Source organism: Emys orbicularis, chromosome 11 (assembly GCF_028017835.1).
Source record: "Emys orbicularis isolate rEmyOrb1 chromosome 11, rEmyOrb1.hap1, whole genome shotgun sequence".
Taxonomy (NCBI): Eukaryota; Metazoa; Chordata; order Testudines; family Emydidae; genus Emys; species Emys orbicularis.
In genome coordinates, this window is record NC_088693.1 from 38706993 (window position 1) to 38731634 (window position 24642).

Sequence of the window (24642 nt, forward strand, 5' to 3'; positions counted from 1 at the left end):
TGCTCCGACCTCTAGGCCAGACCCCTGCTCTGACCAATAGGTCTCACTGCCTACACCTCGGTGTGTGAGTTTGAGCGGCCCACTTGCTGGCATAGAGGGGGCCCAGATGGAGGCCAGCCCACCTTCTCAGAAGTTGTTTAGATCCTACAGGAACTGCAGGTTCAGATCGCCATGCTGTGTGACCACAGTGCATCCCTCCAGGCCCAGGTACATGTCCGGGCAGTGTCTTCTGTACTCCCGACTCGTGCACCCACTTTTTGTGAGACTAAGCTGCCCCTACCTGATAAATTTAACAGGGATTGTGCCAAGTTTTGTGGATTCCAGTTCATGTTGGCATGTACAGTCATGCCCCATAGATCAATCCCAAGTGGGATTAGTGCTTAGTCTGCCCACTGGAGAGGCCCTGAAGGGGGCTTCACCACTCTTGCAGGGGTCCAGTCCTCTCCTTGAACACTTTGAGAACTTTGTTCAGGCAATGGAGATCATCTTCGATTCCTAATCAAGAATATACTGTGGCAGGGTCTTGGGTCTATCACCAACTATGCAGAGGAATTTAAATGTCTGGTTGCAGATATCCACTGTGCAGAGACACTACTTCAGGCAGGGACTCAATGACCCAATCAAAGATGAATTAGCATGGGTGGAACTTCCACCTAGCCTGGGAGCCTTAATTGATCTTCGTCTTAGGATTGGTGATCAGCTAACAGAGGGAGCCTAAGAAAAATGACAGGCCACCTGACCCCCACTGGTCAGAATTCTTATGTCTCCTGGAGCTCCTATTGCCATACCAGACTCCAAAATGATGCAAGTTTACTGAGCCCTACCTCTCTGGCAATGAAAAGAATACTTGTCAGGCATTAGGGTTGTGCCTACATTGTGGGATGACCAGACATGTTGCAGCAGGGTGCCCTACCAAAGACTGGTCCACCTCCAGGTTGGGAAGCACCAAAGCCCAGTCCCAGTGTGAGGGGGCTAGGGTTGGGTCAGTGCTCCCCTCCTCCCCACAGCAAACTGTGAAGCCAGCTATCTGCCAGAATCTTGGCAACCCCTAACCAGCATGCTTCCCTGCTCTGTCTCCCTCTTCAGTTGTGGCATTCTGCCATCCCTCATGTCCACTTAGAACACTGGTTGACTTGGACACCTCTGGCAATTTCATTGACCAGGAGTTCATTAAGGGGCATGGAATCCTTTGCAGGGATTTCCCTGAGCTTGTCAAGGCTATCAATGGGTCAATTCTCTCTTCAGGCCCCATTAAGCATCAGACAGTTCTCCTGGAGGTCATTACCTTTGGTGGTCATCGAGGCATCTTGCAGTTCAGGGTCATCTGCGCTCTGTACTCACTGGACGTCCTTGGTGTCCCCTGACTTGTCACTCATGACCCCCAAATTAGATGGCACCCATGATCTATACTGTTGTGTTCCCTGCGGTGCCGACAAACATGCCTGCCCAGCTCAAGCCAATGGCTTGTCACATTCTGCGGTACACTGAAGCCCCTGAAGGATCCAGAGTTAGGAACCAAAGATTTATGAGCAGTGCCTGAAATTCCTGCCAAATACCTAGAATATGCCAAAGTATTCAACAAACAGAAGGAGTATGCCCTACCTCCTCACCACAGTTATGATTACACAGTCAGCCTTCAACCGAGGTTCCTTTTGGACACATATTTCCTTATCTGAACCTAAGCTGCAGGCCCTCCAGGAGTACCATGAAGAAAATCTATGTAAAGGGTTCATCCAATCTTTGATTTCCCCCGTGGGAACATCTATATATTTTGTGCCTAAGAAGGATGGCTCCCTCTGACTTTACATCTAAAAAAGATCACTATCTGTAATCAATGTCTTCTTCCTCTCGGAAACAAACTCCTGGAAAGAATCCATTTGGCTCAGGTCTTCACAAAGCTAGATCTGCATGGAGCATACAACCTGATCAGAGTCCAACAGGGGGATGAATGGAAGAAAACATTTTGAACCAGCTATGGCCATTTTGAATACTTGGTCAAAATGTTTGGTCTGCGTAATGCCCCTGCAACTTTCCAGCATTTCATGAACAATGTCTTCTGAGATATCCTCGATCAATTTATGATCATCTTAGACAATATTCTCATTTTTTCAGAAAACCAAGAACTCCATGACCACCAGGTGCCACACCATTCTTGATTGGCTTCACCAAAATCAACTTTATGTGAAACACAAGAAATGTGAATTTGACAAGGATACCGTGGAGTTTCTGAGCTGTCTCATCTCTCCAGCAGGACCCCCACAAGGTTGCAGCCATCACCAAGTGGAAGGCACCCTTGAATATCTGTGGAGTGCAATGGTTTCTTGGATTCATAAATGTGTACCAGCGATTCATCCAGGATTCTTTGACCTGGTAGCCCCTAAAATGTCCCTCCTCAAGAAGGGAGTTAAGTTCACCTGATCCCCTGACATTCAGGTGGCTTTCAACCACTTGAAAAAGTTGTTTATTTCTGCCCCCATTTTGACCCATCCAGATCCTACAAAGGCCTTTATAGTTGAGACCAATGCCTTGGACTTTGCAATAGATATGGTCCTCTCACCAGTTGCTTCATCCCTGTGCCCTCTTCTCTTGGAAACTGACTCGTGGTGAGAGATGATGTATGGGACAAGGAGCTCCAGGTCATCAATGCTGCCTTTGAGGAGTGGGACCACCTCCTTGAGGGGGCCCAGGCCCCTGTTCAAGTCTGGACAGATCACAAGAATTTGGAGCATCTACAGACAACACAATAACTCAACCAATGTCAGATTCGCTGGGCCCTTTTCCTCTCCCAATTTGACTTTATGGTTACCTACTATCCTGGGTCTAAGATTGAGAAGACAAATGCCTTGTCCTGCAAGGACGAATACTGTGAAGTGGAGCAGAAAGCCCTCACGCTCTCCTTAAATCCTCCCAATTTGTCTGTTCGGCCCTCACTAGTCACTTGATGACCAGTTCCCAACTTCAGGTGCTAAGATTGTGCCATGACTCACCTATAGCAGGACATTTCGGCCAATTTAAAACCTGGAATCTGATTACTAGTTACTTCTGGTGGTTGACCCTATGAACAGATGTTAAAAACTATGTGAAGTCCTGCGACCTCTGTGCCTGTATGAAGAACCTGTGAGCCAACCCTATGGGCCTCCTTCAGCCCCTCCCCAAACCTCCATTTCCTTGGTCCACCTTCTCAATGGACTTTATAGTGGAGTTACTGCGCTTCCAACGGCACTGTTATCCTGACTGAAGTGGACTTCCTGACCAAGATGGCCCATTTTATTCCCTGCTGCACTGTGCCATCTGCCCATGAAATAGCACAAGCTTTCCTGGAGCACATCTTTCAGTACCATGGCATACCGACTTGCACCATTTTGGACTGAGCGCCTTAATTTATTTCTTGATTCTGGCAGGAATTTCTTCACTTTCTCTGCACTAAATTCCTCACCTTAACAGCCTCCCATCCGCAGACTGATGATCAAACTGAAAGAGGCAGTCAGAGCAGTATCTCTGCTGTTTTCTGAATTTCTGTCAGGATGATTGGCTCCCAATACTGTTTGGCTGAGTTTGTGTACAACAACTCAACCCACACTTCCACCCAACACACCCCATTCTTTGCAAATTTTGTCTTTTACCCCTGATTCCAGCCAGTCCTGCCCAATAGCTCTGCTGTCCTGAGGGACATGGATATGGTCCAGAAAACATGCCAGGAACTCAAGGAACACTTACTTGCCAGTAAAGAAACTTATAAGCATTACACGGTCTGAAAGCGATAGGCTGCCCCTAACCTAGCAGTAGGGGATAAGGTCTGGCTCTTAACTGGGAACCTGAGAACAGACCATTCTTCGGTCAAGCTTGACCATCAATACCTGGGTCCTTTTTGGATCATCGAGCAAATAAACCAGTGGCCTTCAAGCTTCAACTGCCAGAATCCCTCAAGATTCACCTGTCTTTCATGTTTCTCTCCTTAAACCGTTTGTTGACAACCTTTTCCCCAACTGGGTAGATCCTCCTCCACCCTCTGTAATTGTCCATCGGCAGGAGGAATATGAAGTCCATCAGGTCTTCGCCTCCCAATAAGTCAAGGGGAAGCTGCAGTATCTGACAGACTGGAAGGAGTATGGGCCAGAGGAGTGATTCTGGGAACCAGAAGAAAATGTTCACACTCCAGATCTCTTGAGGGAATTTCACCAAAGATACCCTGACAAGCAAGGGCCATGAGCTCCTAGGAGGAGCCCAAAAGGGGGCCATACTGTCAGGAACTCAGTTGGCTCTGGGCGTGGTCACCTAGCAACCCAATGAGCTCGAGTGGACCCAGTAAACCCTCACAAAGTGATTTTGCTCCTTGATTGGACAGAAAGGCCAACAGATTCCCTATTTAAGCCTGGTAGCAACAGGAGCACAGTGGCTGCTCAATGCGTTCCATGCCCATAGCTGCACCAGACCTACTTCCTGTTCAGCCCTTGCTCCACTCATTGCCTGCTCCATTCCATCCCTAATTCCTGCCTACCTCCGACCCCCTGATTCATAGCTGCTGGCTCTGACCACTGGCTTGTCTCCTAACCATGACATCAGTTCTGTTCTGACTCCTGCTACTGACCATTCACTTGCCTCCTGACCATGCCTCCAGTTCTGCCCTCTGATTCTGCTCTGACCATAAGGCCAGACTCCTGTTCTGACTACTAGGTTGCACCACCTACACCTCGATGTGTGGCAAATATTGTGGCCAATAGAAACCACAGGATTTCAGTATGTAATTATCCGCATTGGAATTTGACTGGGACATTGAGACTAAAACCCGTACTGAGAAAAGTTGCCCCTTTTTTATTTACAGAAATACAACTTGTTCATCCCTTGTACAGTATGAGTCAGAAGAATGTAATAAGTAATATGTGATTAATGGAATAAAGTACCAGGGTCTTGATACAGCAAACTATCCCAACTCAGCAAATTATTTAAGCACATGCTTAACTTTGAAGCATGTGCTCAAGTCCTGTTAAAGTCAAAGGCTGTGCTGAATAGGAATACACTTAAGCATGTGCTTAAGTGCTTTGCTGAACTGGGGCTCATGTGGGTTATTGTGCAATATAGTTGGTCTTTTGTTATTTCATCTTCACAAAAATCCCTCTTTAGACAAATACTCAAATTTTTGCTTATTTTGAGGATTTTGATTTTTGCTCTGTTTAATAGTTCCTGTTGTAGCCGTTTTCCACGTGGGCTTTAGTTTGTATAAATTTCTCCTGTTTTAAAGATGTATTTATTTTTATTCATGTCCCATTTAATGTCTTTTAAAACTGCTATATAACTAGGTTCATCAGATTACCTTAAAAAGAAAAAATGAAGCTAAGATTCATGTATTTACAGTAGCTCAACCATCAGAAATGCAGATTTAAGGAACAAATTAGAAAAGATATATATGCAAATTTTCCATTTAGACAAGTGAGCAGAGCTAAGCACCATTTTTACTTTTGTGATAGCAGTGTATTATTATGCATTAAGCGTACCCTTGAGGCAAAACTACTGACTGCACATGGAGTTCACACTTTTATTTGTAATAAGACAATTGTGGTGTGATTGGTTTTTGACCAGATTTTATTATTTGATCAGATTGTTTTCAGTGCATCACAGTAAAGACATTTAGAAGTATGAAATAATGTATAGATACTTCTTTTTATCAATGAAGATTTATTTGTTTGTTGTACTGAATTATTATTTATTTATACACCGTATTTGTGTTTTCCATTTAGGATGTGGATGAGGAAATTGAAGCAGAATATAATATTTTACAGTTTCTTCCCAATCATCCCAATGTTGTTAAGTTTTATGGAATGTTTTACAAAGCGGATCAATACGTGGGAGGACAGCTCTGGCTAGTTCTTGAGGTAAGATATTTTGATAATGTTAGAACTTAATTAAAATGGATTTTTAGGGCGAGGTGCTCCCCTTTAGAAGTGAACAAATCAGAAACAGCAAATGGTGGGTCTCTGTGCTCTATACTGAGAGACGAACCTTAGAATTTTGGGGTTCTGTGTTTAGGGATATTGATCAAACAGTCTGGCCGTGGGAGGTGTTTGCAGATCCACCCTTCAAAAAAACACACTCAGTGTTTATTCAGTAACAAACCCCAGACATGGGGGCTTGGTATCAGCACTTTATTGCCATTCAAGGTACTTCGTTCTGTCTTCAAAAACATAGAATGGGCTCCATAATAATTTTCTTACTTGAAAGTAAATTGATCTTCCATGCTGGAGAAAACATCTGTGTTAGTGTTGAGAAGTCAAGGTCTCATTGGATAATCCAAAAGATGTCTTCATGTTGAAGTACCACACACAGTATTTACCAAACCTGGCACCCATTGCAAATGTGGGCTGAGAGAATGTAATGGGAAAACTGTCTTAAGGCAGTGTAAAATTAATAACAGGATGCTGTTGAATATCTAGCACTTTAAATGGCTTATGCAGACTCTGCCCATTTAGCAGGTTTCAGTGTTCTCAAAATGAGGGATGTCATTCTGACTGCACTGCAGTTAGTGTCATTGACTGACTGCACTAGCTCCAGGATTTCACTCAGATGATTAGGATGTTCCTAAAGGATTAATTGTGTATGGAGCCCAGCACAGAGATTAGAGTGATCTTATAGGGGTGTTGCACCATAGCAGTATTTTTCTATAACATAGTTACATCAATATAAATGTGATGTATTTGTTACTGATTATTTTGGAAGGACCATCCAGCTATTCTGGGATTGTGGGTGGAATCAGAGTAAAGTATGATCACTTTATGTGCTACTTTAACCCTGTTCCAGTAATACAATAAACCTGACTTTTATGCATTGCAACATTATACGGTATGGAGGACAGCATTTGGTACCATATGCCAATTTTCATAATAAGTTTCAATGGTTATCAAAATGATCATCAGTTTTTGGTTTTTTTGCTGTATGGGTTCTTAGTGACTAACAGAGAAACAGCTAACATTCTTATCCCAAAGTACATCAGACATGCTGTTCTGTACAACCGAATCATGAACGTCACAAGAACATACCATTTCCGCAGGTTAGCTTTTTGCATTAATGATGTATAGCTTGTTGTTTTTGGTGCACCTAATTTAAAATTTGTAAAGAAATTTAAGACAAAACTTCTCATTTTCTTATATACAGAAGTTTATTGAAACAGTTGACCTTGGAAATATTCCCTGCCTTAGAATTGCATGCAGATTTGTCTGTGCACAGCAATTACGTTTTATAATAGTGTAGTGATTTTTTTCAGTAAAAGGGTATATACAAAGCTCTCTGTTACTGTGATCCCTGTTTCTTTGATGAAATCATATAGTCATTGTGATGAGCATCTTTACAATTTTCTAATTAAAAATATTTTTCCTTGCACTATTCTGCAACATTTACTCACTATGAGCAATACCTTAGTCAGGTGAGTAGTTGCATTAAAGCCCATGGTAAGGTACTACTCAAAGTGAGTAAGAGAAGCAGAAGTGGGCCCTTAATTTAATTTTATATGATGAGGGAAGGTGCTACACTGAGAACTAACATTTTATGTTTATTCATAGAAAAGATATTTCATAGACCATGTCCCTAAAAACATGCATTAGCTCTCTTATGTAAGGACCACCTCTAGTGGCAGGCAGCTAGTTCAGTGTTCATGATCATTTCATTCCAGAGCTCTCTATTGACTACCAACACGGCTGTCTCTGCCAATTTTGGTGGTGGTCTTTGTGTTGTGGGTACTTAGCTATTTGGAGAGAATGTGATTCATTTCACATATGCTACTGAACAGCCATAAGACTGTATCACTTTCAATCAACTTGGGTTGGGTTTGAAGTGGTGGCCTTGAGCTGAAAGACTTCATATCTCATTACCAGTCCCTTGAGATTACTTTTCTATTGGCTATAGCTTTTCGTGAAAAAAGAATGCAAATAAAATTAGCACAACACATCTCAATAGTACACAGTTAGTACAATAAAGATAATAAAGACTATACATGGCATTGATGGCTCCCCAGGCAAATAACTAAACACGGGTAGGTACAGGGCCGGCTCCAGGGCTTTTGCCGCCCCAAGCGGCGGGAAAAAAAAAAAAAGTCGCGATCGGCGGCAGCTCCACCGCGCCGCTTTCTTCTTCGGCGGCAATTCGGCGGCAGGTCCTTCCCTCCGAGAGGGACAGGGACCCGCCGCCGAAGAGCCTGACGTGCCACCCCTTCCCCTTGGCCGCCCCAAGCACCTGCTTGCTCAGCTGGTGCCTGGAGCCGGCCCTGGGTAGGTAAGCGCATACACTCCCTTCCACCTAAGGGTTTAGTTCATCTACAAATGTATTTGGTGTGTGATAGTGGCTTAAGGACTCCCTCCCAACTGGATGGAACAAGCTCTCAAGTGAAAAAGGAAAGGTAAACTCTTGCATCAGCCACTGTCAACCACTGATGGAATATTACTTCAGTAACTTATTTGCATAAAGGAAGCCAATGTATCATGTGTTCTGGATCCTAAGTAGCTAACATAATGCACTTTTCACGTGCAGAAAAGTTCAGAATTCTAATAGATTTTTTTAGTCCTATAGTTATGGTGAAAAAAATCCATACCTCCTATAGCACATAGCAAATTAGCGTGCAGAGGGACTGATACTAGATTGACAAAATTTAGGGAAGAAAGGAAAAACAAAAGAGTAGTAGATTGCTAGATTTCAAAGGAGGATTTTAGAATTTGATTTCATGCCATTTGTTTGATTTTATGCATTAGAGTTTTTAGACTGAATACTGCCAATGCAAAGGGAATTTAGATCTGAGTTCAAGTATCTTGTTGATATAGACATATGATTTTTACGTGACAGAAAGCTTGGTATGGTGTAGAAGGGACCGCTCTGCAAAAATAAGAGGTGACTCTGGAAGAACAAATATAATGACCTCCCCACCCTGCAAAAAAATCCTGCCAAACAACGCTCCTTTTAATTTTAAGTGTCATACAGTTGTTGTAAATATAAAAGTAAGAAAAGGAGAAAGAGGGAGAGAGCAGGAGGATGAGGGGGAAGCAGTTGCTAGAGGGGCATGGTTGATGAACTAATGATGTGGGTGAAAACACATTTACAAAGGTTCTAATTTTACTTTTTCTCCTCCTTCTCCTTTGATGTATGGCAGCCCATTAATGGAAAGTGCTTGCAAGAAGCTGTGCTTTTCTGGATCAGAATGTTTAATCTCAGTTGTTGGCAGAGCATGCCATCAAGTCTGAGTATAGAGATATGGCTGCTGTCTATTTTATATTGCCTGCCAGCAGGAGCATTGATGGAGTGAAGGTTTGAAATGACTGTAATTTGTTGCCTCCCAGTTATCAAGTGAATCAATCTTGTCTTTTCTGGCCTTTTCTTCACACAAAGGCAGTTTTTCAAAAAGACAATGCACATATTATTGTGAAAATATTCAAATAAATTAAACCGGATCTATAGATTCTGTTTTTATAATAACATATAGTTTTTCTGTTTTAATATTTCACTTTTAGTTAAATTTTACAACCTCTGACTTGTGCTTTCCACCCCTCCCCCCAAGTACTATGATTTATTGTCAACACTGTTAATAAAATATGTTCTATGACAAGGATGACAACTTAAATAATTGCAGGTGGAAATCTACTTGGTCTGGGATTTGTGTTATGTTGCAGACTCCTACAGTAGGAATCCACAACCTAAACAAGTCTGTTGAGTAATAGGGGTCTTGTGTTTTGTTTCTTTTTTGGTCCCCATTCTCTTCACAGCTGTGTAATGGAGGTTCTGTCACAGATCTTGTCAAAGGCCTGCTGAAGTGTGGCCAACGGTTGGATGAAGCTATAATCTCATACATCTTATATGGTGCTCTCTTGGTAAGGATGTTCATCAGGCTTGTAATGACAGTAGAGGGTGCAATTTACCCATCTCATACATTTTCCATTTATAAACTATGGTAATGATGACAATATTATGCTGGCTGTTATAGCAGCAGGGGGGCATATCAAGCATGTGATCAAGCAGACAGATGTTTCTATAGTGAAGTGCAGATTGTCTTCATTACACTCCCTAATAGTAGGGTAATTGTTTTAAAATAAGGGAGTAAACTTATTTTTTGTCGTCATGGGTATACAGGGCCTTCAACATTTACACAATAACCGAATCATCCATCGTGACGTCAAAGGGAACAACATTCTTCTGACAACAGAAGGAGGAGTCAAGCTTGTTGACTTTGGTAATGACTGCTTACTGTTTGTTTTCTTGATGTGTGCAGTTTAGCCAAAGGCATCCATTTATTTTCCACTCAGAAGGTAGAGGTGTTTCTGGAACACCAATTACTGAGAGAATTTTCCAGGAGGAATCTTGAGATATTTAGGGAGTGATGGGGAAAAGTAGCAGATGGAGCAACCTAGGAAATCCTGTCAGAAAATCTATTTTAGGGTTTTTAAAACAATAGCTTAAAAAAGCCATTTTATTTATGAAACATGTTTGCATTCCATTAGGAATATAATATCTCAAGGAAGTTCTCTCATTTAAATTTAAATATTGCATCTTTTGCATATGAAAAGGATACATTTTTTTCTTTCAAATGGCTTTCACTAGCCTTAAGCACATTTATTCCCTCTGAGCAGAAGGTAAAGTGGTCCTATGGGTTCACAAACTAACAGATCCATTTAATTTGTGATTAGTGCTGTTAGACATGAGCCTGGCTGGATTGGAAACATCACAAGAGGCATAAAGAGAGAGCTAGAGGAAGGGGAACTTTGCAATAGAATTTACCCTCAGATGAATATTTCTATCTTGAAATACATATACATTTAGTAAAGTAAAAGAATGCTGTAGTTCCTCTTTAGAGTCAGATATGTACATATAAAGAGAAATTTTATTAACAGTAAAGGGAGCAGGAAAGCATAGTGAGTCAGTATAAAGTGTTAGGTAAACAGTTTTGAAAATACAGTATTGTACAGCTGTTTGCCTAACTCCTCATGTTGCTAAAGTAAAATATTCATATATTGAGAAAGTACCATAAAACTGGCATGCCAGAATTCTGGCAATAAAGAAATGGCCCAGAATTATAATACGGTGCATGAAGGGGAAAGCAAACTTAACTCTCCTAATGTCACAGTATTATAAAACTAAAATTATATTTAAAATCTGTTGGTTTTAAATTTGTGGAATAAATTTAGGAAGCAGATGCCTCTTTATTAGCTGCTAGGGGCAGAAATTCATTACTGTTGAGTGTAGAGACACTCAATTTTAAGTAGTGCTGGGAGAAACATATGTGGCCTAAGGCAAAACTAGTGATAGCCTAGTAATCTCTTTGGTGGGGCTAAAAATCACTTTTCATTAGAGAGACAAGATAGGTGATGTAATATCTTTTATTGGACCAACTTCTGTCAGCAAGAGAGACAAGCTTCCATGCCACACAGAGCTCTTCTTCAGGTCTGGGAAACTTACTCAGAGTGTCACAGCTAAATACAAGATGGAACAGATTGTTTAGCATAATTGTTCCATCACGTATTTAACTGTAATAATCTGAATAAATTTCCCAGACTGGAAGAAGAGCTCTGTGTCAGCTTGCAAGCTTGTCTCTCATACTGACAGTATTGATCCAATAAAATATATTACCTCACCCACCTTGTCTCTCTAATGCCCTGGGACCGACATGGTTACAACAACACTACTTTTCATTTGAGGCCGTTTTACCAGTATAATCTTGAGCATTAACTAGTGTAGACTGGCAGAAATCTACCTTTTCCTTTCTAAAACAAGAACACATCACTGGGCATATTAATGTGGAGGAGGAAACTACAGCTTGAGGTTAGAGTTTCTAAGAATGAGCTTAAGGAAAAGTGTGTTGTTTTTCCAGTGTTTAACAAATACTGACAATGATTTCACCGAGAAGCTCTAGCACTCCCATGCTTTGGAGCAGAGACTTTAAATTTGCCTGGGGGTTGCCCTAGTGACAGGGACGTGACTCTTTTTGTCCTCTGACAATTTGCCCAAATTTGGTCGAGTTGTGACCATCTGAAAAATTGCAGTTCACACATAATCAGTAGAGACTTACTGGAGTTTGCATCTAAGTTCTCTTAAAGTTCTGAGTGAACTGAGCATGCTCCATACCATCCCCTCACAGCACCTGCATGTGACAGGACTGTGCATGTGCTATCTTCACAAAAGGGCTGAGCATGCGCCATTCTGGGGCTCCACGGGGACTGGGCAACACTTTCCCTGCAGTTACTCCTCTTGGTTACCAAGGGATGTTGTGGACCCAGGCCCAGGAACTGAGAGCAGAGTTGACAGGGAAACAATCTCTCCTGTGTTCTGGATCCCCTTGCTGCAGGTAGTGTGAAGGGAAAGGAGGAAACAATGTGACTCAGATTCAGAAGGTGAGGAAGAGATTCAGGGTGGTGGAACAGGAGTCTGGGGAGCAGCAGTGGTGCGTGCCATTTTGCTGGCCAGGGTGGAAAACATTTGCAGCCCCTTGCCCCTGAGTGGCTGGCTGTGGCTTGGTTTTGTCCCCTCCCTGCCCCCAGCCAATCAGTAGAGTAAAAACAAACAAAAAAGCTGAGTGGCGGGGCGATTTGGTGCCCAGGGCAACACTCCAAGAACCATCCCTGCTTGGGGGTGGCTATGAACAGGAACCTAGAAGTTTGGAAAAGAGGCAGGAGCAGAGGGAGACAGAAGACCAAAGGGTGGAGGAATAGAACCAAAAGAGGCGCAAGAGCAGAGGAACAGGAGGAAAGGGGCAGGATCCACAGATGGGGGGATAGGAGCAGGGAGGAAGAACACAGGCAAGAACAGGAGGAGACTGGGCAATGGGAGGATAAGGGCAGGAACTGGCTACTGGCAGGGGGGACATGGCACAGGAGTTTGTGGGATAGTTATGGGGAAGAGGATAGGGCAGGAGTCCTGCCTCATTCAGTGCATTGGATGGACCTCCTTGGGGTATGAAACAGGGCTGTGTAGTGAATGATGCCATTGTCTGTATTATGCCTGTGTCGTTTGTTGCAGAAATTGGAAGGTGTGTAATGACTGAGGCAGGAGTTTCAGGACTCTGGGATCTGTTCTGCTGAAGTGCTGACCTTGCTCAGCTGCAGCTGTGGTATATAGGAGCTCTGCTCTGAACATATAAAGTGCTTTAAAATGCCAACTACTCTGAAAAAGCAGACCTAGACTCCTCAAATTGGGCACAGAAAATTAGTTGACACATTTGAGAATTTTGGCTTTAATCTCTGTGCCTCAATTACCTAGGTGTAAAAAAGGGCATTGTGAAGATATATTCATTATTTTTAAAAAATACTAAGATACTATGATAACACCATAGAAAAATCCATGAGAATAATTATAGTTCTGTGTTCAGTGCAGGGTTTGAGTGGTGTGCAGAAATAAGGCATAGGGCCACACATTGAATGAGGATAAAAATAAATATTGAACCCTTTTAGTAAACACCATCTATTCTGTGCACTGAATGTAGTAGGGTTCCTGTGGGATATGCAGGGGTATGTGATCATGTAATTAAAGACTATCTCATAAAGCATATGCACAAGAGGGCCAAATTAAAGTGGCACAGGCAACCTTAATTGTGGCATTTCTTAACTTTTGATTGCCTGACTTTGCAACTGTATCATTCCTTTAAAGTAGATTTTTTGGATGTAATATATATTTATATTTCTCCTTAAGTTGCTTTCAGCATGATACATATTAACACATATTGTTCACTGTATAAATTGTCCTAAAATGTCTGAGAACTACAGTTCTTTTTCTTTATTTCTCTCTTTTAAAACATTTTTTTTGGCTCATTGGTATTCAGTACCACTTTAGTGTGTAGTTGTAACTATAATCTCTATGCAAGTCTATATAGCAGCTACAAATTCTGCTGGTGTGAGCAAGAATCAGAGTTAAATAAATAAGTGAATGAGCTTCAAACCAAGAATTATTCAGAGCAATTATTTGAAGAATTCTGAATAACAAATATGTTAGAGAAAGTTGTGGTCTGCCCTTGAACAAGTCATGATTAAAGCAAAATGTGAAATTCATCAAATAAATAATTTCGTACAAATGGTACACCTTGCTCTGATTTTGACTGCTGGTTTGCAGACGTGCTTTAAGGATCATGTGTTTGTTTTCCTGAGACTTGATATAATCTGAACTGAAAATACATCATGAATTTTAGGCCAAAATCGGAATCCATTTTATTGCAGGTGTTTCAGCCCAGCTCACCAGCACCCGGCTACGCAGAAACACTTCGGTGGGAACGCCCTTTTGGATGGCACCCGAGGTGGGCAAAGCATTTTCTTTATTTTGTCTCTGTTGCCTCTGTTCATTGCAGTACACAATTTTGTCCCAATTCTACATTGACTCAAAAATCTGATACCTATGATAACCAGAAAAAGCATTTGGTGGTTCCCAGCTATGGTTCTGTTTCATTTCCTTCCATGTCTGTAGCTCTTATGCAATGGGATGAATAGACAAATTAGATTCCTTTAATAACAGAGGCATTATCCTCTTCTATTAAAGAGGATTATTTGCAGCTTTTCCATAAAACTATAGGCTAATCTACAGGAAACTTATGGTAATGCTTCCTTAAGGCATGAAATAACTCTAGCTTTACACTCTGTGATTCCCCTCTGCAGAGTAAGAGAGCAGGGCCAATGGCTATTGCTCTTGCCATGGCGAGGGGAGGCACTTATGGGAGTGTCCATATAGAATTTAATGGATAGCTTTTCCATGGATTTCTGTGAATCATTCAATGGATTTTAGTACAGAATTCTATCCCAACTATAGAACTCTATATGGTTCAAAAAGCCTATAGAAGGGATCTAATCTCTCTGAAATTCTGTGGGTTTTTAGCATAATATATATAAAGCTAATCCTATTATTTTATCCCTATTATATTCTATAGGACCTATCCTTAAGTGAGGTGTTACAGTACAGCACATTAAGTGAGCCCCTTTGCTCAGTTGGCTGTTATCTGCTTAGCTGGGGATCCAGATTCCCAGCCTGCACTATCTTTTCGGGCTCATCCCTTGCCAGACCCCATCCCCAGGTGTTCCACCAACCTGGGGAGGGGGTCACATGTGGACAGTGTGCTACAGTAGAAATCCAGAGTTCTGGAAGTAATCTGGTCCTTTCCATGTGCTCTTGTGCAGGATGGGTGGCACATTGGTCAGTGTTTGCAGATACCTTTAGCAGTTTATTTGTGATTGTGACAGGGTGGACTAGGCCAGGAAAAGAGCAGTGGCGCTAAGTCCTCCCAGTGGCCTAGAGAGACACTGCAGGAATCAGCCAATCAGAATGGCTGTTCCCTGCAGCCTATCAGGTCCCAGGAGGGTCATATAAAAGGGAGCTGCAGAGCCAGAGACAAGCAGTTCCTTCCTGGAGCCAGAGGAAATGCAGATGATGCTCCTGGTTAGCCAAAGGGAACTGCAGCACCACAGACAGCTCAGTGCTGGCAGGGACTGGGGAAGCGAAAAAGAGCTCCTGTCTGGCTGCTGGGCCTGAACACAGAAGAGCCCTGAGCTAAGAATGAAGCACCGGTGAAGACTGAGGTGGTGGGGAAGTGGCCTAGGGAACTGAAAGCAGTTTCATTAAAAGGACACAGCAGTGAGTGGCTGCTATTCTTAGGGTTCCTGGGCTGGGATGCAGAATGCTGGGTGGACCTGGGTTCCTTTCATAGGCCACTGGGGAAGTGACCTACAATTGAAACCCCCAGAAGGGGATCTGAACTACTTAGTGGCCTAGCTAGTGATCTGGAGCCAAAACAGACCAGAGAAGGTGAAACCATTGCCTTCAGGGAGGAAGCCCCAGGGATACCTAGGCCAGGACTGTTTAAAGACTGTAGACACACCCAACCAGAAGAGGCACTTGCAAGAGGGGGAGCCACACCATTACAGTGATAAGATACACTTCTTCCATAACATGGGCTAAGATTACTGGGCTGAGCAAAATGGATATGATTTTCCTTCAGTTGGACTTGTTTTGTGGGTCTATTTGCTTAGTTCTGAAGATGGTCAATATTCTCATGCTGCCCTGGAAGAAATGAGCACTGGGAAGGTATTTAAAAGTATGGGTTGGTAGTTAGTACACTACTCTTGTGTGCTATCAAAGATATAAGTAGTAATGTTTATCCTGATCTATTACTGTATTGAACTAAACATCCCCATAGTAAACAGGAAGCTTAAATTAATGAGGATGCTAATGTCCACTGAACTTGTTCTTACTTTTATATATATAAATTATGTATTGTGCAGGAATGGGTGGAAAATGTTTTTCCCATCCTGGTAATATTTTGAAGATTTCAAAAATTTTTCCATTCTGTATGGGGATGAACCTGAGACCTTTAGACATTTTCCACAAAAGAGAGAGAGAGAGAGAGAGAGAGAGAGTCAGAGTCACCAGCCCACCCCAGAATAGGTGATAATCTTGTGATTAAAGTACTGACCTGGGATATGGGAAAGCCAGATTTGAATCCTGCTCTGCCTGATGTGGAGCCGAGACTTGAACCCAGGTCTCCCACTTACAGACTTGGAGGAAAATAGATGGAGTCCTGCAAAACCTAGACTGAGCCCTGCCTCATTTAGCCCTTAGCCCACAATCTGTACATGAAAGTGTTCAACTAAAGACAAATAGTCTAAAATCAAGGTTCAGATGGCACTCATATGACACAAAAGTTTACAGTAAAAAGCAGCAAAATAAATGTAGGTTCCATAATATTAACTATGCATAAAGATAGCTAATAGTCACCACATGGAAACCATTCTTTATGAAGAACATGTGCACCAGCCTTTTGAAAGAGCACCAGGCTTAGATGTAGCAAGTCTGTTGCACTGCATGTTGCTGTCTTATGTTGATCAGAAGTCAGGGAGCGACACATTCAGCTTTAGACCCCTACAATTCCACCTGAGCTGCAAGGTGAATTCCATTGAGTTCTTGTTTAAAACAAACACAAAAAACTCTAATTGCCTCCTGCAGATAAGGTGAACTGTTAAGATTCTAAGACTGTAGATGTTTCTTTCATTTTAATCGTTAATGTGTGAAACAAAAACCTGAAACCTTTGTATATTACAGGAAAAATCTTTATTCCCATTGCAAAACTATAGCACAGTGGTATGTTACAATTCAGTGGTCTGATATCAGATAGTAAGGTGATAATACTAAAGTAGCTATTAAAATTGTTGTGTAATTTATGGGAGATAAACTGGTTGGTTTTCTACTAGTACTTCAATGAACTTTTATACCCAACAAAATAAGAGTTAATAAGAACCAGCTCTTGAAAATGAGTTAATGCCTTGTCGTCTCCATCCATTTTTGGATAATAGATTCTTTTACTATTTATTTGCTTTGCAAAATTGCTTTCACAAATAAAAATTAAACTACTGGTTTTCATGGTCTTTGCTTTCGCTGTGTCCCTTTTGAACATTACCTCCCAGTTTAGAGCACAGAGATTTGTACATTATGATACATTTGGTGTTTGGTCTTATCTGGTTTTGATCTCAATCTGGTTTTGTTTTAACATTTCTGACATATTTTAATTAGTTTTATTGCTCCATGGAAAGTAGTTCTTGGTTGCAATGTTATTACCGGTCCAGCCTTAGGTTTTACAGGGTCTTTTTCTGTGAAGACTTAGTTTGGGCAGTGATTTTCTCCCACTTGTGACCAGGCACCCAACATCTGCTTAATCATGTAACTCCTTCACCCACAAATGCTACCAGCTAGCATGCCAGGAACATAACAAACAGCATGAGGAGGAGTGCCAAGAGAAAAAGAGCTCTGGCACAGCTCCTTGCCAGCCTGCAGCACTGGCACCAAACACTGGATAGATGAGGAAGGACAGTGAGAGGCTAAGCATAAAGGAGGGGTCACAAGTCGCTGAGACTGCAGATAGTCTGGGCAGACTATTAATGGAATTGGTTGGCTTTGTCCAGTGTGGAGCAAGGCCTCTATATGCTCATAAGTAGCAAAGCATGTTTAGATCCATGGATGTAACATAAAATAGAAATGAAGAAAATTAAAGGGTCCCCATCAAGCTTCTTAGGCAAGAGAACTGACTCAGTGCACTTTTATAACAGCCTACCCAGAGGCATCCCACTGGGTATGTCTACACTACGAAATTAGGTCGATTTAATAGAAGTCGATTTTTTTAGAAATCTATTTGATACAGTCGATTGTGTGTGTCCCCACTAAGCGCATTAAGTCGGCGGTGTGCGTCCACAGTACCAAGGCTAGCGTCGACTTTCGGAGCGTTGCACTATGGGTTGAGCTCCCAATGCCTGATGGCGCAAAAACATTGTCATGGGTGGTTCTGGGTACATGTCGTCAGGCCCTCCTCCCTCCCTCCGTGAAAGCAACGACAAAAAATTGTTTCTCGCCTTTTTTCCTGGGTTACCCGTGTAGACAACATACCACGGCAAGCATGGAGCCCACTCAGCTCACTGTCACCATATGTCTCCTGGGTGCTGCTGGCAGACGCGGTACTGCAGTGCTACACAGCAGCATCCCCTTGCCTTGCCTTGCGGACGGCAGACAGTGCAATATGACTGCTAACCGTCGTCGTTGTCCCGTGGGTGCTCCTGGCCAATCTCGGTTAGGTTGGTCGGGGGCGCCTGGGCAGACATGGGTGCTCCTGGCTGGCCTCAGAGAGGTCAGTCGGGGGTGCCTGGACAAAAATGGGAATGACTCCAGGTAATTCTCTTCTTTAAGTTTTGTCTAATGGAGATTCAGTCCTGCCTGGAATATCATGCCAGCTGGAGGCTTCTGCCTCAGGCTGCTCTTCCAGTCGGCAGCACCGCGCGGTCGCACCTACCCCAGCCTACCCCTTGCTCCCATGGCTCATGAAGCCTGGAAATTAGTAAGGAGCAGTTCAACTATAGGCTGAGCAGGTGCATAATGGTGGTAGAATGTGCCTTTGGACGTTTAAAAGCTCGCTGGCGCAGTTTACTGACTCGGTTAGACCTCAGCGAAACCAATATTCCCATCGTTATTACTGCTTGCTGTGTGCTCCACAATATCTGTGAGAGTAAGGGGGAGACGTTATAGTGGGGTGGGAGGTTGAGGCAAATTGCCTGGCCGCTGATTACGCGCAGCCAGACACCAGGGCGGTTAGAAGAGCACAGCAGGGCGTGCTGTGCTTCAGAGAAGCTTTGAAAACCAGTTTCATGACTGACCAGGCTACGGTGTGAAAGTTCTGTTTGTTTCTCCTTGATGAAAACCCACCCCCTTGGTTCACTCTACTTCCCTGTAAGCCAACCGTCCTCCCCTCCCCCCTTTGATCTCCGCTTGCAGAGGCAATAAAGTCATTGTTGTTTCAAATTCATGCCCGGGAGGGGTGGAGGAGGAGGGAAGTACAGGGGTGGGGTAGTTGTAGGGGCACCCCCTAGAATGGCATGCAGCTCATCATAGAAGCGGCATGTCTGGGGCTCTGACCCAGAGCAGCCGTTTGCCTCTCTGGTTCTTTGGTAGGCTTGCCTGAGCTCCTTAAGTTTCACGCAGCACTGCTGTGGGTCCGTGTTATAATCTCTGTCCTTCGTGCCCTTGGAGATTTTTTCAAATATTCCGGCATTTCATCTTTTGGAACAGAGTTCGGATAGCACGGATTTGTCTCCCCACACAGCGATCAGATGCAGTACCTCCCTTTTGGTCCATGCTGGAGCTCTTTTGCGATTCTGGGACTCCATGGTCACCTGTGCTGATGAGCTCTGCATGGTCACCTGTGCTGATCAGCTCGCCACACTGGCCAAACAGGAAATGAAATTCAAAAGTTCGCGGGGCTTTTCCTGTCTACCTGGCCAGTGCATCTGAGTTGAGAGTGCTGTCCAGAGTGGTCACAATGGAGCACTCTGGGATAGCTCCCGGATGCCAATACCATTGAATTGCATCCACACTACCCCAAATTCAACCCAGTAGGGTCAATTTCAGCGCTAATCCCCTCGTCGGGGAGGAGTACAGAAATTGATTTTAAGAGCCCTTTAAGTCGACAAAAATGGCTTCGTCGTGTGGACGGGTGCCGGGTTAAATCGATCTAACGCTGCTAAATTCGACCTAAACGCGTAGTGTAGACCAGGGCACTGTATTTTTACTGTTCATCCCATTTCATGCAGCTTTAGGAGATTTTGTCTCACTTTTAGATTAAAAGTGAACTAACCCCCCTGCATTTGCAGTGACTGCATGACAGAGAACGATAACTTTGACAGTGTCCCTTTAAGTAACTGCAAATATTGCAGGAGTCTGTGTTTTATAAAATGGTACAAAAACACACAAAAAGAGAGAGAATGCGCAATATTAAATCTAAACAAAAATAGTGGCGTCCAACAGAAATGATGGAACATATAATCTGTTTGAACCACAGGCTATTTGGGAGAGAGCTTGCATTCTGCATCTGTTGTAAACAAGCAAAGGTCTGTATCATACGGCATACAGTTTTGAATATAATAACATTTGTTTCTTTTTAAAAATGTTACAGTCCCATCTGGTTGTCTTTCTTTTGCCATGGAAAACTGATTACAGTTGAGCAGAGAAATGAACCTGCTGTAATGGATCCAAAAATTGATCTCATACAGACTCACAAAGAATGGTTGATATTTTACCATCTCCATAACAACCAGCTGACGTCACAGAAGAGACATGAGACACCTTAGTAACCACCATGCCATTATTATTTATGGCATCACCTTGCTTAAAGACACTCTAAAAACAGTTTAGACCATTCATTCTGACATTGCCAAGGGCTAAGATGACAAAATATTTTTATTAAACCCATATAATTAAGGATGCTGTTTAGAGTAGTGTTTTGCTTGAGTAATTACTATCAGGGTTAATGGTTGAAATCTTACTCAAATTTCCTGCTCTCCACTCCCCTTCTAATTGTCTCACTGGAAAATAATAAAAATAATTTGAATAAGAATCCAAAGATAAATGGACATTTTGAAGTAAGTGATCTGAAAATATGGTTACATGTAATGACTGAAAGGCATTCTGTACATACCACATCAGAACAGAGGCAGCTCTTTTTAAAGTTCCTGTTCTGAAAAGATGTTTCCAAGTAATCCAGCACCCTAAGCACATTCACCCTCAGCAAGTAAGCATGCATCTGTGAGCCACCATGTATGCACTGATCAGGCATTGTAGAGATACAACTCTGCAAAATAACTGCACAATGCTCAACTATCCACTATGCTTAGGCTTGGCAGAATTTTATTTAAAAACAATAATTTTGAAGGATAATATCGGTTAAGTTTTAAGCATTTTTTAAATTCTTAGCAATTAAATTTTCATAGTTGTACAAAATAATGTGTTTTAAACATTTTTTTCTAATTTTATTGATTTAAATGTTCACAATTGTGGGAAATTATGGAGGGGGTCAGACAATAGAGGAAATCAGATAATGATTATTTAATGACAGTAGTTGAGATTCAAAATGTTAAAGTTCTGTAACTGTTGAAATACAAATTGTCAACATCACAGGTTAAAATATACAAAAGTATCCTTTAAGTCAAACTCTATTAGTCCTCAAGCAGCACTTTTTTTACTTTGCCTATCTGTAAATTTTGATTATTATTGATGGAAATATTTTTTCATAGGTTTGTGTGTGTGTATAGTGAAATTGATAATTACCAATAAAAATCTAATCCTTCCAAGCCTGATTATGTTGCTCCTTGAACTATCTTTTATATTTCAAGTACTGTAAGACTCATGGGCTTACATCATTATAGTTGGTTTCCTTGTGTTTGTGTGAATGACACTTTTATATTCCCTCAGATGTAGAATTTGCATTACTTTTTGTGATGCCTTCATAGTTTTTTTTTAATGCATGTGTAAATTGTGCTATGAAAGATGAAAATCTAGAACTATGAGAACTTGAAAAATCCTCCTTGATAACAGCTTTTTGAAAACAAAATTTTCCATTGAGTCTAAGGTAAGATTAGTGAAAGCTAATGGAAACTTGTACAGTGAAAAGAAAACATAGGGCAGCATGCAAAGAAAGTTTCCTAGCTCCTTTTTATCTGATGTTTTTGATACGGGGGGGTGTCTGTGGAGAAACAATAGAGGAGAACCCCAAAACAGCTTAAAATAAGTGGGTCAATAGGAAATAATATGAATCAGAGAAATTGAAAGCATATGGTCTAGAAAAAAATGAGGAAATTGGACTAAGCCCCCAATGAGTAATTGGGCCTTCCGGAAATGTTTTTCTGATGTATGTGTATGTCAAATAATAGCATCAGGACAGAGAAAAAAGAGCAAGAGATCAGTGCATATCCTGAGTTTAACCAAAATATGGTTGGAAAGTGAAAGTGGGAGATAATTGTATGGGAAGTAAGCTGTATAGAAGCAGCTGAAGAGCTCAGGGGGGAAAAAAAGATTAAACCTAAGAAGTAACCTTAAGAGTTGGTTATTATGTTAATCATAATTTCCTCACACATATAGGAATCAGTTGCAGAGACTGAAACAGAGAATACAGCCAGGCTAGATTCAGTATAATCATTGCTGAGGTTACTTTTATAAATACTTGTTGTCGCCTGTTAAATAAGTTACCTAAAATCTATCTTTGTCATCCCTGAAATACTCCGGGGACAAGGGAGGAGAATCAAATTTGAATCCTTTGAATTGAACTCACCTATACATCTTTAATTCCAAATCTTTAAAAAAAAAAAAAAAAGGGGGTGGGTGGGAGGGGGCTCATTTCCAGTTCCAGTTCAGAAGTGGTCAAAGGAACAGTGCTATGGTGTTTGCAAGATTCTTACCCTGAATAGTGAAAATATCACAAAATCAGATGATCTCATTTGAGTTCTAACACATTCATCCAAAACTTTGCAAGAGAAGCTCACAAGATTTTAGCAGTATTAAAGCTAAACTCTTGACCTTGTCCAGCCTGAAATCTGAACCTCAGAAATGAAGTGTAAACCTAATGTGAATCAGCACACTGTCACCCTGTACCAAATCTAGTTTTAGGAACAGGAATTGCCATACAGGATCTGGAAAAGACATTGGGGGTGACAAAGGGTATGTCTATACTTACCTCCGGGTCCGGCGGTAAGCAATCGATCTTCTGGGATCGATCCCGGAAGTGCTCGCCGTCGACGCCGGTACTCCTGCTCCGCGAGAGGAGTACGTGGAGTCGATGGGGGAGCCTGCCTGCCGCGTGTGGACCCGCGGTAAGTTCAAACTAAGATAGTTCGACTTCAGCTACGTGAATAACGTAGCTGAAGTTGCGTATCTTAGTTCAAAGTGGAGGGTTAGTGTGGACCAGCCCAAAGGGTACATCTATACTTACCTCCGGGTCCGGCAGTAAGCAATCGATCTTCTGGGATTGATTTATCGTGTCTTGTCTAGACAAGATAAATCAATCCCGGATCGATCTCGGAAGTGCTCGCCGTCGACGCTGGTACTCCTGCTCCGCGAGAGGAGTACGCGGAGTCGACGGGGGAGCCTGCCTGCTGCGTGTGGACCCGCGGTAAGTTCGAACTAAGATAGTTCGACTTCAGCTACGTGAATAACGTAGCTGAAGTTGCGTATCTTAGTTCAAAGCGGGGGGTTAGTGTGGACCAGCCCTTAAAAACAACAGAGACTGAGCTACCATGGACACCAACTTTTACACTTTACTTATAAGCATCAGAAAATGACAGAGGTGCATAGATGCTGGTTACTTATGGGACTGTTGAGCACAACACATTTAATAATGTGTTCATTGAAGAGCTGTATGGATAGGAGCGTAACATACAGGTATAATAGGGACTTCCACCTTGGAAAAGATATACAAGTTCAATGGAGCCAAGATTTCATTGCTAGCATCTATCCTAGAAATCAATGGGAGTTTTGCTGTTGACTTAAATGGTGCTATGACTTCAAACGAGGAGTCTGAAGCTGTATCAGCTCCCTGTTTGGGGTCTGTGTTACCAGCCAAGAGAACATAGCATTCAGCAAGGTTATTCCCATAAAGCAGAATGCTTTCCTCCTCCTTGGTGAAATAGACATCTCTATGAAATTTACTACTTCAGAGCACAAGAGCATGCTTCTGAGAATGTTAGAGCAGCAGGTGCTCAACTAGATATACCCACAGCAGCTTTTATTTTAAAAAACTCCTGTTTATTTTCTGGCTTTGAATCTGATTGGGTTTTTTTTTTTGAGAGAGAATAAACTGAATGTTGGAACAATAAGAAAATACTTAGTGTCACACTGTAATATGAGGTGCTCTCTCTACATTATGTAAACACAAATATTAAACTAGCACAATATTTTTGTTTACAATCATATATTTGAAAAATATCTAAAGCAATGGGTTGATCCTGCAAAATTTTACAAGTGCAGTCCTTCTGATGTCCAATATTCATGTGAATAAAGGGCTTTCAGGTTCAGGACCTGATTTTTGCTCCAAGAACAGTCGCCTTATGACAGATTTCATCTTAGAGCAGGTTTATTTTGTTTATACCTAAACTATATAAACCCTAAAAATCAGGTTGGTACCTGTAGTTAAAAGGCATCTAATACCTGGAATAGAAAATCCAACTCCCAATCCAAATCACAGAACTGCATTCATTTGAAAATTGTATTCTATTCTGTGTTTCAAAATTAATTCTAAATAGACATGTGCAGTGCATACAATCCTCTAAAAAGCATTGAGTATGTTCCCCCATTTCCACCCTTCAATTTATCTTGTTCACCGCTCACTTGCCTACATCA

The 24642-nt window shown here is 42.0% G+C and overlaps 1 protein-coding gene across 1 annotated transcript in view; it reads left to right on the plus strand.

Annotated features, from left to right (window-relative positions):
• Positions 1-24642, plus strand: part of MYO3B (myosin IIIB) — a 296479-nt gene that overhangs the window by 37888 nt on the left and 233949 nt on the right. The window contains exons 5-8 of the mRNA XM_065413693.1: positions 5736-5870; positions 9738-9842; positions 10102-10201; positions 14172-14248. Coding sequence (XP_065269765.1) covers positions 5736-5870; positions 9738-9842; positions 10102-10201; positions 14172-14248 — 417 coding nt within the window. The remainder of the gene's footprint in view (positions 1-5735; positions 5871-9737; positions 9843-10101; positions 10202-14171; positions 14249-24642) is intronic.